The 16,958-nt window shown below is 42.4% G+C and overlaps 2 protein-coding genes across 3 annotated transcripts in view; both read right to left on the bottom strand.

Annotated features, from left to right (window-relative positions):
• Window positions 1-7,313, bottom strand: part of LOC139751976 (uncharacterized) — a 196,863-nt gene extending 189,550 nt beyond the window's left edge. Inside the window, exon 1 of the mRNA XM_071667720.1 lies at window positions 7,154-7,313. Within this exon, the coding sequence (XP_071523821.1) occupies window positions 7,154-7,213 (60 nt within the window). The 5' untranslated portion in view covers window positions 7,214-7,313. The remainder of the gene's footprint in view (window positions 1-7,153) is intronic.
• Window positions 7,314-13,861: 6,548 nt separating this feature from the next.
• Ccm3 (programmed cell death protein 10 Ccm3) overlaps window positions 13,862-16,958 on the bottom strand; it is a 31,766-nt gene continuing 28,669 nt past the window's right edge. For both annotated transcript variants that reach the window (XM_071667723.1, XM_071667721.1), the window contains exon 6: window positions 13,862-15,670. In XM_071667723.1, the coding sequence (XP_071523824.1) occupies window positions 15,586-15,670 (85 nt within the window). In that variant the 3' untranslated portion in view covers window positions 13,862-15,585. The remainder of the gene's footprint in view (window positions 15,671-16,958) is intronic.

Raw genomic sequence — 16,958 nt, forward strand, 5'->3', positions numbered from 1 at the left:
AGCCTTATTTACAGACAAACAAACACGTACACAAATACGCTACAAAAGAATATACACACAAACACACATGGCTATACAAATATGTACATATGTATTCATACTGTAATAGACAAAGCATACAGACACACACACACACACACATGTAGCCACGAATGTCAAAGATGGGGAGGGCGGGGCAAAAAACAGGGAGAACCCTCAGCTGGAGAGCCAGGGAGAGTAAGCCACGTCCAATGTTGCCAGCGTTCAGTCACCGCTTTACTGAACCTTCTGAGAGTAACACACACATGTGTAGTGAAGTAGAGTTCATTCATTACTGATAAACCTTGTTCAATATCCGTCACCAGCCTCATGTTAAGGGGAAAAATACCCAGTAATCTATTGACATACAACACATCAAAAGTCTCAACACATTTATTGTGTTTTTATGAATAGTATAACAATACAGAGGCCACACAAGTTACCAGGTGGCCACAGGAGGTACCAGGTAGCTACGTGAGGTACCAGGAAGCCGCAGAAGGTACCAGGTAACCACGATATTCAAGTATTACTATTTGGTACAATAATTTTACAACGAGGCAGCCAGACAGATGATGCATCATCAGGCCCACCGTCACTCCATACAAACACCAACTCACAACACTTTCACAAACTCTTATTATTCACAACTTTACTAACTACTGCAGTCATATGATACTTAACACACACTACTACATACTTACCGACACAAATACAATATATATATATATATATATATATATATATATATATATATATAGAGAGAGAGAGAGAGAGAGAGAGAGAGAGAGAGAGAGAGAGAGAGAGAGAGAGAGAGAGAGAGAGAGAATGATTCAGTAATGGTAGGACTGACAGGAATGTGCGGGAGGTGGGTGCACGAGCCCAGCCCTCCCCATACTTGGCCAGCTGGCTGACACGGGTGATGTGGCTGACCACAGCCTGGGTACCATCCATCATGGCGGCGGAGGGCACCCACACGTGATGATGTACAGTGTACCTCACAGCAGCAGTGGGCACCCACACGTGATGATGTACAGTGTACCTCACAGCAGCAGTGGGCACCCACACGTGATGATGTACAGTGTACCTCACAGCAGCAGTGGGCACCCACACGTGATGATGTACAGTGTACCTCACAGCAGCAGTGGGCACCCACACGTGATGATGTACAGTGTACCTCACAGCAGCAGTGGGCACCCACACGTGATGATGTACAGTGTACCTCACAGCAGCAGTGGGCACCCACACGTGATGATGTACAGTGTACCTCACAGCAGCAGTGGGCACCCACACGTGATGATGTACAGTGTACCTCACAGCAGCAGTGGGCACCCACACAAGTGGTGTCCCCATACCAGAATAAACCTTTGCACACAGCGGAAGACGACACTTACGATGGTGGCTGGCAGGCAGCACCTCCCAGCGTGATCCTGGAGCCCGGGACCCTGCTGGGACAGAGTTGGTCCCAACGCTACCATGACCTCTGAGAAAAGGTCAATCATGAACTTTCTAACACTAACTGGGACAACAGCTTTTAAAGGGTTGCGATCTGGCAGGTACAATGTACACAACCATCTCTGGTGTACACTGACCTAATTCCCTCCAGACCAACAGTAAGAAACCTTATGATCTACACTGACCTCAGCTCTACACGCGCACAACAACAACAACATTAAGCAGGCCCTAGTCACCATTCCCTCAACAAAGAACTCCAGCAATCACAAACATAGCTACACATATTATCCACAATGACACGAAGAAAATGCTTGACACGCTAAACATGATAACCAATTATATGACAAACCGCGAGATATATATATATATATATATATATATATATATATATATATATATATATATATATATATGTATATTGTTGGTATCCATGAGAGATGAGTGGAGGGAGTGATGCAGCGCAAGACAGAAGGAGTGTACACAATGATGCTTAACATGTCACATGATCTTCCTCAAAAAGAATAATTGAATAATTAAAACACTCACGTTCTCTACACTGCAGAGGTTGCCTGCTACCCGACCCGGTCGACCCGCTACCCGACCAGGGTCGATTTGCTACCCGACCCGGTCGACCCGCTACCGACCAGGTCGACTCGCTGCCCGACCACATCGACCCGCAACCCGACCAGGTCGACCCGATACCCGACCCGGTCGACTCGCTGCCCGACCAAGTCGACCCGTTTCCCGACCAGGTCGACCCGTTTCCCGACCAGGTCGACGTGCATTGAGGGACTTTCCTAATTATCCCCTCTCCCTGACTGATTGTTTACTGTTCCTTCATTACTCTTCATCAATTTATAGTATTCCAATAGTCATTTCTCTATTTGGGGCGATCATGGCCTGGCAGTAGCGCTCCCGCCTGTTGCACAGGGGTTCCGGGTTCGATCCTCGCTGTTGGAGGTTTGTATGTTCTATGAAGGTACACGTTCATGTGCACTTTGTTCGTGTGTGTGTGTGTGTATATATATATATATATATATATATATATATATATATATATATATATATATATATATAATCATACTTGATCGCCGCTTCCCGCGTCATCGAATAAACTCATGTTCAGTGTTAACGTAAATGATTCATGCCTGATTTATATGCTTATCTCTGTACACTTAGATTCTTTCATTATAAGTAGATCTAATGTGATGCTGGTCTTTAATTCAATCCCATAACTTTCAGACAGTATTATCCTGAGTTGTGCAACTTAACAAATCTAACGTCCTTGCAAAGACGAGGATCAGTATAGTATTTGTAACATCTATATGTTACTTGCGACCTTGCCCCAATAAGTACTGAGTTCGTACATGAACGTCCATACAAGCACATATACATGCACATGCATATCAACATACACATACATATACATATACACACATTCATACGCTGATAAATAATGTTTTACATTTTACAACTTCGGACTACGTGAAGATAGGGTGGTTGTGAGTGGGGCTACCTGACCCCCTAGCGTTGTGTGTGATGGCACAGGTCACGTGGTGTCAGTGTTCAATCTTGCAGCTGGGTCTTAACCATGATCACTTCCTCCCACATTCCACTCTATATTTCCCAACTGATAAAGTTGTAGCAAGTTGTCTCTCTGTAACACTGCTCGTGACCAGGGCCTGTTCCCACTGAAACTGTACATCTGTATTTTTCTGACACTCCCTCCAGCAAAAATACGACGCTCCCCCCACCCCTCCACGGTGAAAGCTGGGTGTGGGTGTGCACTGGTGTGGCTGAGGAAGGTAACCAACCGTTGGTAGTGAGCAGCTGTGTCGTGGCACAACGTAGGTCGGTCTCTGTCGTCAACACTAGCAAGTCTTATGACGTTCTTTATCATGAGCAACACAAACCCTGGCGGTGCCCTCCACGCACTACTCATGGCTGCTCCTCGTCCCTCAGGGATTAGAGTAAATCTGTTATCGTGACCTTCGGACAAGTAGGCACCTGTGGTGACGCAGAGCATCATGATGCGTAGCCAAGCCCTGGCGCTAGTGAGGACTGAAACGCCTCTGTCAACACCAGTAGCATCAGTCTACCTTCCCCTCCACTAACCCTGATCTATCACTCATTCCACTCTACATACCTCCCCTCCCCCTGACTGACTCATATATCACTCTCGCCCCCAAAGGAGCCTGCCTTGCCCTGCTCCCGCGTAGCCTTGAAGCAGCAGGAGCACCAGAAAAGGATCCTGGTGTTACATAATATATTGGCTGTGCTAACCTGACATATGACTTGGGCAATCTTAAGTGGCCCCGCCCTGACCCAACCTGACCTGTGGAGCTAAAGACTCAACCAGAGGGAAGGTTGGTGTACTACCTTCTCTCATTATATGTAACACACACACACACACACTCACACACACACACACACACACACACACACACTCACACACACACACTCACACACACACACACACACTCACACACACACACACACACGCACACTCCAGTGTCATACTAACATAACAGGTGTAATGCCATACAATGATCTACCAGGTGTGAAATATGTAGGAGTCATCATAACTACGACACAGCAAGACAGCAACGTACTACCCAGGCAAATGGTGTGACAACGCCTTCCACTAGGACAGACAGACAGGCAATCCATAATACAGTGTCGTACACTTACACAAGAAAGAAGTGTCGTACACTTACACAAGAAAGAAGTGTCGTACACTTACACAAGAAAGAAGTGTCGTACACTTACACAAGAAAGAAGTGTCGTACACTTACACAACAAAGAGGTATAAATATATAATCAAGGTTAAGAAAATTGAGAAATATCTACCAAGGAAAATTCCCGAGTTCAAACACATGAGTTCATGATAGGTAAGAGGGAGTTCATGATAGGTAAGAGGGAGTTCATGATAGGTAAGAGGGAGTTCATGATAGGTAAGAGGAGAAACACGTGATAATCTAGGTAGAGCAGCAAAATTATGTGTCGAGAACAATGTACCTCGCCCGAAGCATACCAACAAACAAGAAAAATTAATCAAGCAACAACAACAACACCTGAAACACAACAACAACATCACCTTGCAATAAAACATCTTGAAATACGACAAAAACATACGAGGGTCTACGATAATGAAGTAAACACTATCTAACGTATGGTAAACACCTTTCCAGACGATGACAGATGTGCGGTACGGGATGGTACACACCTGTGTGTCCCATGACAGGTGTCTGACTAATGCACTATATGATACACACTGGTCCAGACAGGTGTAAAGTCGTTACTCAAGTGTAGGTGAGGAAGTCATGTGAGACGGTAGAGTATAATGATGATGGCTTGTGCCACACGTTCGGTGGAGGAGGCTGGGCAGGGCAGGACGACCAACAGGGGGACGAGGGAGGGAGGAGAGAGCCTTCGTCTGTGCCTACATGAACATAAACATTTCCTCAAATGGTTCTGATGAAACTTCTGGGGCCCACACCAGGGCCAGGCTATACATTCAAATTTCGCAATGAAGGAGTTACGAACATTTGTGCCAGGCTGTTCTGTCTTGGCAATGATGACAGTGGTTAGGTTACGAGTGCCGTGTCGACGGGAAATACGGCTGCTATCCTAACCGTGCGGCCTGGTACATCTGCCATGCATCGTCGTACTACATCAACTCACAAGAGACCTACAGCAACTTCCAAGGTGCGCATGATGCCTTCCAGCAGTTTTCAGGGGTCTTCTACCGCAAGAGCCCAGGCTGCTGGGTTGGGTAGTTCGTTGACCAAGCTGGTGGGTGGATGGGCGGCCTGCAGCCTGGCTTGTGTGGTGCACTTTGTAATGATTTGTCCGGGACCTTACACTTGCCTGCGTGGTGCATCCTATGGTGTTTCTCATGACTGTAAGCAATTTGTTGGGAAGTCTTAGACCCAAATGTTAGGGAGTTCTATCTCTGTTCATAACCTGTTTTCTGGCTTTAGAAGTAATATTATACAGAGTAAGTCAGGCTTGCTGTACCAGTTGGAATTTATGTGCGAGTGTAGGTGCATGTCCATGACGCCTTTAACTTCCCAAGTGTGCATCATGACAGACCTCTCCCGTCTGCATAACAGAAACTAGGCCTTCGCGATTTCAACAATCCCAGAAATTCAGTTTCTTTACCGCGTCAGTATAGACCGTTAAAGTTCTCTGAACACTTTCTAACTCAGCAATTTCATCGGCCTTGAAAGGTGATGCCAGCACACAGCCATTACCCTGGTCGTGAGGGAATTAGCGCCTTGAAGAGTGATAACAATGATTCTTCCTGCCTTCCCTTGAAAGTCAACAGGATCCATCCCTCCATCCTTCTGGATGAGACAACTGTTGCTTTGATGTGGTCGCTGAAGGTAAGGTCGCCAGACATTATTACTGCGAGATCCTTCACGTTGTTGGATCGAGATATGACAGTGTCTGTGCGTCCAGTGTTCTGTAATGTTCTCATTCCTTCGTTTTCCCCACACCGGACGGCCTGAATATTATCCCCAATGAAAAGCACGTCGTTCTCGGTTGTCCAGTGGTAGACTCATTTTGTCGCCTTTAGGCAACCTCTACAGATGAAATTATGCTGCTTATCTCGGTGTTGTCATGTGTAACGCGTGTTCGCGCTAATGTCTGACATAAGAGTGAGGAACCAGGAAGGGTTAAGTCCCGTTACTTGGGACACTCATCTTTTAAACATGGAGTTCTGGTTTACGAAAACGTGATCTGTCAGTTAAAAAGTTGTAAATCAATCTTTCATTTTCTCCAGTTATTCCAAACTGAGGCATTTTATGTGCTATGGTCACACTTACCAGATGCCTCCCGTGTAGATCACATTATCAATTATCAATGTTCTCAAGAACCTGAGCAGCACTCGTATTATAGTGGCCAGAGCCAACTAGGAGAGGCAAGGTCTTCCCGCCTTCAACCATGGTGCCATGGCTTATAACAAACACTGTTCACTTCTATGAAAGTCAATTTGCCTCTTTAGAACTGCCACGGTAGTGTGGCAGGCCTGGTGCTGGTAACAGGGTAGTGTGGTATGACTAGTGCTGGTATTAGGGTAGGTAGAGGCAGAACAGGTGCTGATATTTAGGATGTTTGATTGGCCTGGTAATAGGGCAATACGGCAGGCCTGTGGCAGGTCTTGTACTGGGGAAGCGTGGCAGGTCTGGTACTACGTTAGTATGACAGGCCTGGTCCTAGTACTGAGGTAGTGTGACAGTGGTACCAGGGTTGTGTGGTAGGACAAGTACTGGTACTGAGGCAGTGTGACAGGCCTGATACTAGTACTGAGGCAGTGTGACAAGCCTGATACTGGTGCTAGGGTTGTGTGGTAGGACTGATACTGGTACTAAAGCAGTGTGACAGGCATGATTCTGGTGTAACCATGACACTAGCGTCACCTCCCACACTACCCAGTGTGTACACTAAACACTAGCCCTTAAATTTCACTGGCGTGGCTCCTGCTGGGATAAGACATGGGTATATGAGTGAAGAGTGGCAACGGTAGTGGTCTGGTATGACAGATACAACTGGTGTGAGTGTGTCCAGCGAGGCAGTAGGGCGGCAGGACCCGCCGCCTACTTGACTCTTGCCTTCACCTACACCACAAACTTTTAACTTTAGGAATGCAGCATTCTCAAGAGGTAAGCGGACGTACCTTATGTTGAGAAATGGGTCCTAATAAGGCCATACATCCGATGACGATATAAATCCTCATTGTGGCTTCCGCGGAAAAAGTAAAAAGAACACTTTATGTGGCAGTAATCCAGGAAAGATTGCAGTACGTCTTCACACCATCACTTCCAAACATGCACTGAGCCACACACACACAAGCGGCGCATGCGCACTGCCGCTTTCTTTGTAGGGGATACGACCGAAACCTTACTATCACCATTTTGATGTACCTTTCATTATCCCTTTATGAACATTGACTCCTACTTGTTTAATTTGCTTCAATCATCGAAATACTGATAAAGATACGTTCTACATTGGTTGATGTTATCCGGAGCTTATAACATTCAAGAAATTAAAATCTTGTTCCACCATGGTATGGCCAAAGTTATTTGTTTCTTGACGTAAAGAGTTACACGGCACAATGCTCTGCCTTTGTCTCTAAGGCTCAATATTACATTCGTATTGAGCAAGGACATAAATTGCAATTACATTAGGCTGGCTATGCGTCCGATAGTTCCTAACTGCAGTAACTTTAAATGGGCGAAATTGTTTCTCATTGCCCAATTGTAATTGTGGCGGAAGTCAACCGGCAGTGCCTCACCTCACAAAACCAACAACCTTAATATAGATGAGACTTTGTACACCACCTCCAGCAGTTACTAGTTCTCACCGCACCGCTTGTTTACCGTCCAGGAAACTGCCAGTTATCTAACGGAACGTTACGTCTTGCTGTTGCCCGTGACAACTCTTGTTTACACCGCATATATGAATTTTTTTCCAAATATGTTCCCTATTTCGCGCGTCAGTGAGGTAACGTCCAGAACAAATGAATGAGCCTTACCGGAAAAGATCTTGATTTGGTTCAATCCTTTGTCCCTAGATTTGGTAGGTAATACAGGAGGGAAGGACTTCCAGTCCCCGTCCCGCCCATCTTAGTTACCCTTTCGTCATGTAGGAGAGATGTGGGTAGTGTTCTTCCTTTCCAATCCCTAGGGATATATATATATATATATATATATATATATATATATATATATATATATATATATATATATATATATTATCCCTGGGGATAGGGGAGAAAGAATACTTCCCACGTATTCCCTGCGTGTCGTAGAAGGTGACTAAAAGGGGAGGGAGCGGGGCGCTGGAAATCCTCCCCTCTTGTTTTTTTGTTAATTTTCCAAAAGAAGGAACAGAGAAGGGGGCCAGGTGAGGATATTCCCTCAGAGGCCCAGTCCTCTGTTCTTAACGCTACCTTGCTAACGCGGGAAATGGCGAATAGTTTGAAAGAAAGAAATATATATATATGATGGGAATGTCGTGGGTGTCAGGCCGTTGTGGTTGGTGCCATGTCACAGTAATTTCATTGATAAAAATAACATTATCCTGACAAGGTAATGTACTAATAACTGTCATTTGTGTTACTTGTAATCAAGCGGACAAGAAAAGGCTGGATTTGTCTGCAAAATTCTGGTAGTTTTTTGGTAAGCAGTAGAGGGTCGGGGGTGGGTGTGAGCTAGGCCATCCCCGGCCATCCACATTCCCTACTTCGGGCTTAACCTAACCACTGGAATACCCCTGAAGTAGTCTTCAAGGGTCTTCTACCCTCACACCTCGGGCTGGGTGCAAGCTGCTGGGTTAGGTCGTTGGTCGACCAAGCTGTTGGAAGCCGCAGTCCTCTGACCCCTGTAGCCCCCAAAGCCTAGCTGGTATGGTACATTTTGTAAAACTTGTCCAGGGAAGTGTGTTTCTGATGCTTGAAAGACAAGCCGCTGAGGCGTCTCGGGCCTCAAATGTTTAAGGAATTCTCTTTTATCGTGCAAATCGCATCTCTGGATCTCAGAGGAAGGATCTTATAGTTTCCGGTGACTGTCGTTCCGGGATAGTTCAGAGTGTGAGTTCGTAATCATACCACCTTCTAGTGGTCTCACACAGGTGATATACCTCTCCCGTTTGTGCTTCAGAAAGTACCTCATTGATTTCAGCCGTTTCCGGCAATTTAGTCATTGAGGCACGTTATCATCAGACATGCAGTATCACACTATACTTTCTAATTCTTGTTTCGTTGGTTCTTTAGGATGATGCTAGACAACAGTATTACTCTGGACAAAGCCACACCAGTTTTATGTCACACCAGACCACGGATCGACTACGTTACGGCAGTCTTACGTTCTGCACAACATCGTAATCTTTCATTATCATCTGTTATCTCCAGCATATCCTTGATCACTGACTCATATCAACTACTGACGGTAACTTCTCACTACATTTTCCTCGGCCACAGTATAGCCAGGAGGGACAGTGTCCTGTACCACACGTCTACCCCTCAGTCCGTACACCAGCAGGACCATACCCTGTCCTTCAGCCTGTACACCAGCAGTACTGTACCCTGTCCTTCAGCCTGTACACCAGCAGTACTGTACCCTGTCCTTCAGCCTGTACACCAGCAGTACTGTACCCTGTCCTTCAGCCTGTACACCAGCAGTACTGTACCCTGTCCTTCAGCCTGTACACCAGCAATACTGTACCCTGTCCTTCAGCCTGTACACCAGCAGGACTGTACCCTGTACTTCAGCCTGTACACCAGCAGGACTGTACCCTGTCCTTCAGCCTGTACACCAGCAGGACTGTACCCTGTCCTTCAGCCTGTACACCAGCAGTACTGTACCCTGTCCTTCAGCCTGTACACCAGCAGGACTGTACCCTGTCCTTCAGCCTGTACACCAACAGGACTGTACCTTATCCTTCAGCCTGTACACCAGCAGGACTGTACCCTGTCCTTCAGCCTGTACACCAGCAGGACTGTACCTTATCCTTCAGCCTGTACACCAGCAGGACTGTACCTTATCCTTCAGCCTGTACACCTGCGAAAGAATTATAATATCTATCGAGTAATAATGTGATTGTATTTTACCGGTACTTTTTTTCCTGATCAGCAATATGAAAATATGTACGAGTAATTTATGGAAGGACAATTTTATTCCTTGAGCATGGATACGCCGCCTATGACCGCAACAGTTGAACCAGCTGATCATTCTGCATCAAGTGATGTGGTAGTCGTAATGACCCAAACACCTAACACGACCGTTAGTTGTAATGCATCAATTTTTTTTTTTTTTTGTTGCTGGTTTGTCAAGTCCAAAATCTTACAAACTTATTTCTATAATTTATATTTGAATATTTATCCAGACCTGAAGACCATTACATCCTTATGATTCAATACTCAGCGACTTTCTTCAAACGTATTAAAATCCCCCCCCCCAAAAAAAAATCCCCTCCATTTATATTCTTACAAGCTCCACCATCCCAATAGAGGCTGAACACCTTCGCATTGCTCTTATCTTTCGTTATGTTCACACGTTGTTTACAATCATGACGGTCGAGTCCAGTTGGCTAATGGTGTTCCCCAGCCCTTGTGACTCCCATTCCGGACACTTGTACATAGCCTTTTGGAAAGGCCTTCGGACCCCACCCCCCCCACTCCATACCAATGCCACGTTTCCTCTCTTACCTTTTTTTCTGTTCACCAGGTGCTCCATAGGGAATACAAGGGTAGGCTGACGATTTATGTCCACAGGTAATGTTAGGAATCAGTGGTTACATGTAGTGAATGCATGTGGGAGAGCCAGGGTTTGTGGTGTTGACATTTGTGACCCAAGGAGACGGCGCCCTTCACCCCACACCCCCTCAACAGGACACTCTCCGTTCTTAGTTTCTATTTTTTCCCTTCACACTTCCGCAACCATTGTGTCCTTGTTGAGGAGTGAGGCTTGCAGTGCTGCACCACTCTCTCTTGAGACAATATCGTTTGTAAGGTCTAGTTTTCTGTGTGTGGGGAGAGAGAGAGAGAGAGACTGGAGCACCACATGCAACGGATTTGGCACAAAAGACCAATTGGTGAGTTCCAGGGTAACCCACTGATGAAATTAAGGTTCTTTCCTTATTCTGTCTTTTAAGGGGATTATGTGACTAAAGACAGTGTTAAAAAAGGTGATACACATATCATCAACTATATTACAGGCTATTTCTTTAACAACTAACACGTGGCCCCATCCACAGCTGCTGCTTTACTGTCATTCATATCAAAGCAGGTTTACTTGTTTCCTGATTTCTTGTACATCCATATCTTATAATTTTCTACATTACTATGAAAACAATACCTTAGGTATATACAGATGTAATACACCTAAGAAGAATCCTAACAGTTACATGAATGCAAGTCTTGGGAATGCAAAAGAACTGGAGGGTTGAGTACTGGAAATTAAACAAATGGGAACAATGTGGTACATGGTATGAGGAGGCCTGATCATGTAGCAAAAGACAGTGTTAAACAATTGTGGTATTTTGCAAAGTATGACTTTTAATTTTCCAAAAGAAGGAACAGAGAAGGGGACCAGGTGAGGATATTCTCTCAAAGGCCCATTCCTCTGTCCTTAGCGCTACCTTGCTAATGCGGGAAATGGCGAATAGCATGAAAGAAAAGAAAGATGACTGAGATAGCTGATGAGTGTCCAGAAATGGTTCGGACATATGGAAGGGATGAGCAAAGAGATACTGACTAGAAAGATACATGCATCAAAAGTGGAGACCAATGGGAGAGGGACAACCCATAAGATGGAAGGATAGAGTCACAGAAGCTTTGAGTTTCTGAGGACTGAACATTCTGGTGGCCGAGAGGCATGCACTGAATAGGACAAACTGAAGTGTTGTGGTATACTGAGGGCAACATGTTGTTAATGGTCTGATTCAAGGCACATGCAGCAGTCAGGAGAAACCACAAAAGTTCTGTGGGGGATTCACTGTAAATGGGGGCTCTGGTTTTGGTGTATTATACATGACAGCTAAAGCAGATGTGAGCAAATGAGGCTATTGTTTATTTGCTCCATGTTTCACTTTGCTATTGCAGGATATGGTGAATAAAAGTGAAGAAAACATCAAAATACATATATTCACCTTATTTTCCCTAATCCATTTTATTTTCTTGATACCATTATCATTCCTTTAAAGAAAATTACCAATTTTGGGTTGTGGTACCCACTTAAGGTCAGATCTGTCTGCAGTTTTTTTCTGCAGCTTATGATCAACCAGCCCCAAGGAAGAGAACAGAATAACTTAATACATCCCTAAAACCAACAGCACCATGACTGTCATCTAAATCTTGAGAATATTAAGGTGCTACATCAATTTTTAGCTGAAAATTATATACAGGGGCTTCAAGTTATGAAAATTCAGCTAGCAGCATTTCAGACTTGACACTTTAGAATTAGGGTACATTGTATCAATTTGAAAAAATATGCTTTGACTTGTAACAAATTTGATAAATAAATTTTTAAAATTCCTTATTTCTCAAGTCACAAATTACACTCATTTTTAATAATAAATTATATCAAAATAATTTAAGGTGCGTACTTATCATGCATACTTTACGGTCACAACAAAATACCATTATGTTCACTGCTACCATTCTACTGCATCTAAAGTATGTCTAGGCATTTCAATATGTCTGGAGGAAACATTAAAGATGATCAACAGAGTATAGATAATTCTGCAGGTGTCACAGGTACCCTATTGCACCCTCCTCTCCCTTCCAGTAACCCTCAGACTATCCCATCCCAAATTCCACTTCAGCTGCACCTAAAGCCCTTATCACTACATTTCACATTTCAGTACAGTAACTTTTTCAGAAAGTTTGCAATATGTGGGTGGTGACCTTAGTTGTTTCAATTGTATTCTAATCCATCCATAAGGGTTAAATTTGGAAGGTTTTTGGTCAGTAATATAATATTCCTTACGAGTGTCTGATTCAACTTAAGACAGATTCAATTTGAAATGTATCCAAGAACATAACCCCTTCAAATGTTAAGACCATGGTGTATTGTACTATACTACTATTCCTCGATTATATTAAACATTTACTTTCTAAAATGCACATTGTGTCAGGTTTTCTTCCCCTGTTGTTAGTCATCTTTCTTTTACTTGTATCTTTGATAATGGTCTTATATACCTAATGATTAAGCACTGTTCTTTTACTTGTATCTTTGATACTGGTTATATCTATTTAATGTTTAAGTCAAAATATCAAAGTTCCACATCTTCAGTAACTCTTAGCTTTTGACAAATTAAAATACTTTGATTTGCTGTCATAAATCAAAATACAAATAATTCAGTTTTACAGTAACTTCCACAGAATCCTACTTTCTGTCCTCAAAAAATTGCCACCTTTACCCCAATCATTTCTACTGAATTCTTGCTGTCATCACCCTGTCTTGCTAAAGGAAAAAGTTGAGATTTTTCATTCTAAGAGTTATTAAATAACATTTAACATTCAGAATTAGTCTCAGTTACTTTCAGTTTACACCTGCTTTAATAACTTACAAACCAACACTTATCTAAGCAGTTTTTCTTTGTACCTAATCACACTTATTTCACACATACAAATCTAGTCATTGTTTCTTCAAGAGCTATCCTACTGTTACACAATCATGTTTCACTTAAAGTCTGCACCTCTCTTTAAAATTAACCAAAAAGCTCACAATTTCCCTTCTTCCCTTCTCAGTTCCATCAATGTACCTGCCTTTAGGAACTCATGTTGATATATTAGTCCCATTTAACTTCTTTATTTACTATCCATTGGTTTTCAGGGGTAAAAAGTACACTTATGAAAAAAGGACTAAATTTTACAAAATAATACTGCTCATGAAGATATATTTTCTATTAGAAACAAGCCCCCACAATTTTAAGGCAGCAATACCAGATCTAAGCATAGGAGCTCACACTTTTTCAGGGTTACAGCATCACTTTCATCATGTCTTAAGTTTTGCTACCAAATTCACTTACAATACAATTAAGTTTACACAAAATATAACTTATCCAGACACACAGATTGTATAATTTTCTCACATTTGGCATCCAAGTTTGCATCTTTGTTGAGATCACCACAGAGTGTTCTTACACGTCATGCCTTTGTCAAGACAGTGTGCTTCTTTCAGTATTACCAGTTCACTAAACTCTTTCTAAATGATGCTGCCTTCCTGAGTGTGGATGTGAACTTGCATAATTTTGTTTATTGCCCAACAGTTATGATCTTTGTAAGGCTATAAACTGAGAAGTTGTATCCATCACTATATATGATGAAAAAAAAAACATATCAGAAAGCTGACATCCTTCAGGCCGATTCCCACTCAATGTGGGATAGCAACCTCTTAAGTAAGAAGCATTAAGTCTAGGGTCCTTAATGCAGTAAAATGTCTGGCACTGTGCACACGTAGCAGATTATGCATGCCACCCCTTCCTGGATGCAGGATTGAACCTTTGTCTCTTTGATTGAGAGTGCAGAGTGCTACCATAGCACTATGATGCCACCACTGAGTGAAAAACATTGTTTTCATTGAATGAAAACAACATTAAATATTTACAGTATTTTTTGGGGGAAAAAATGATCTACAGTTGCAGCCTTATAAAAACAGGCTCAATAGTCTGGCTGTAATTTTCATAAAAAATTCAGCAAGCTGCCAAAAGCTACTTAATGCTTACTGTGATAAAATAAAAAAAAGAGGCAGCAATAAAAAATAGGGTCAGCTGATCAACTGCAAACACTTTTTACCTTACAACTGTATGAAAATATACACATATAAACAATAGAATCCAGAGAAAATAAAGAGCCCCAAAAGAATGCTTCCAAACACACTGATTACATCTGAACATTGCATTCTTCAAATTTCACCAAATGATCTGGGCTCAAAAACCTGCAAAGCATCTAAAAGTGCTTGAGTAAATAATGCAAGACTTGGCTACCCAGGTACTGCCCAATTTAGGCATCAAGTATGAAGTTAGCAGGATGGTATGTACAAATTATGCAGTTAATAAAACACATGTAGGATTCTATCGAAATTCACCAAAAGAATAAATCTCTCTCATGAATCACATTACCAAGAACAGATATGAAAAAGTCTATAACAGACTCCTGACTAAAAATCCAACATTATACCATTATTTTATTAATATATATCATCAATGATTACCCTGAAGCTTGACTATTTCAGCTAACCAGTAGCTTATCACTTCCCAACACAACCAGCCACCATAAAAATATGATGCCTACCACAGTGAAAAATATATAAGCTGATCTGATCACAAACAATCATCACTAAATGAACCCTATACTATATAGATTCTCAATAATCATTACCTAAATTACATTTTCAGTCATACCAAATCACTTGTCTTACCCTACCTTCTAAATCACCCTTACCTGACTCATTACAAGTGTCATCTTACCATTCCCCAACATTTTGGGAATTCCTATGCTGCAATGGCCAGGCTGTATGCCTCCTAGTGGGTGTGCAATAAGCACTGTGCACCAAAGTGACAACATTTTGCATCCCTCTGGCCTAGGTGTACACAATGGAAGGCTCATTCACATTTGTCCTTGACAGTAAGCATGATGAGGTTAGTCTGGTGGATAAGGTAAGTAGCACTCACAAACACTGCATTAGCCCTGTCAAAAGAAAAGAAGAAAAGGTGAGCAAAATACATGACAAAATATTTGAATGAGATCACAATCAATTAATTCAACTAAACACTAAGCAAACTTAACTAAAAATTCATATTCTGACAAAATAATTTACCCTGAAAACCAGGAAAGTACGAAAGAAGGGCAAGGTGGAATGGTTCTTTTGGCAAAAGGTTAAACATTTAAGTTTGGCATACCAACTTTACAAACGAGATTTCTTCAAATTTCTTTCAAAATGGTTACAAAAGTCTGTCAAGATCCTATATGAAAAAAAAGTATTTCCAACTTACAGCGAAAAAACCCCCCATCCTCCCATAAGATAACATATTGAACTCATAAATACAAATGGAGCAACAGCCCAGGTACAACAATAAATCCATCCCCAGTGACCAAAAGAAAATTTACTAAAGTCAACATAACGAAATAGACCAAACTTCTGATCAGTAAAACTTCACTATTCAAAAAATAATAACATTCTGACAAAGAAAACTTACTTAAGTTAACAAAACCAACATAAATGAAAGCTTAAGTAGATCAATTAGTAACAACCAGCAAGAAAACCAGCACAAAAACATACTCTCATTTGATAATAACCCTCACCACTTCATGAAGCACAATTAAACCTATATACAGTAACATAAAGAAAAAATCAACCTCCTAAAGCATCAGCTGCAAATAATCATAGGAAATGCAGAAAAAATTCACCTGCTACTCTTGAGGACCTATCATTCACTGAATGAGATCTGACAGCCATAAATATAGAAAAAAGAATTCAAATGCTTCAGGAAGTGACACAAGAAAATATCTTACCTGAACTATTTAGGTACAAATGCAATATTCAAACTTAGTCATTTCTGCTTTGTCGCTGTCTCCTGCATTAGCGAGGTAGCGCAAGGAAACAGACGAAAGAATGGCCCAATCCACCCACATACACATGTATATACATACGTCCACACACGCAAATATACATACCTATACATCTCAACGTATACATATATATACACACACAGACATACATATATACACATGTACATAATTCATACCATCTGCCTTTATTCATTCCCATCGCCACCTCGCCACACATGAAATAACAACCCCCTCCCCCCTCATGTGTGCGAGGTAGCACTAGAAAAAGACAACAAAGGCCCCATTCGAATGTTCACACTCAGTCTCTAGCTGTCATGTAATAATGCACCGAAACCACAGCTCCCTTTCCACATCCAGGCCCCACAGAACTTTCCATGGTTTACCCCAGATGCTTCACATGCCCTGG

This window comes from Panulirus ornatus, chromosome 12 (genome assembly GCF_036320965.1).
Source record: "Panulirus ornatus isolate Po-2019 chromosome 12, ASM3632096v1, whole genome shotgun sequence".
Lineage (NCBI taxonomy): Eukaryota > Metazoa > Arthropoda > Malacostraca > Decapoda > Palinuridae > Panulirus > Panulirus ornatus.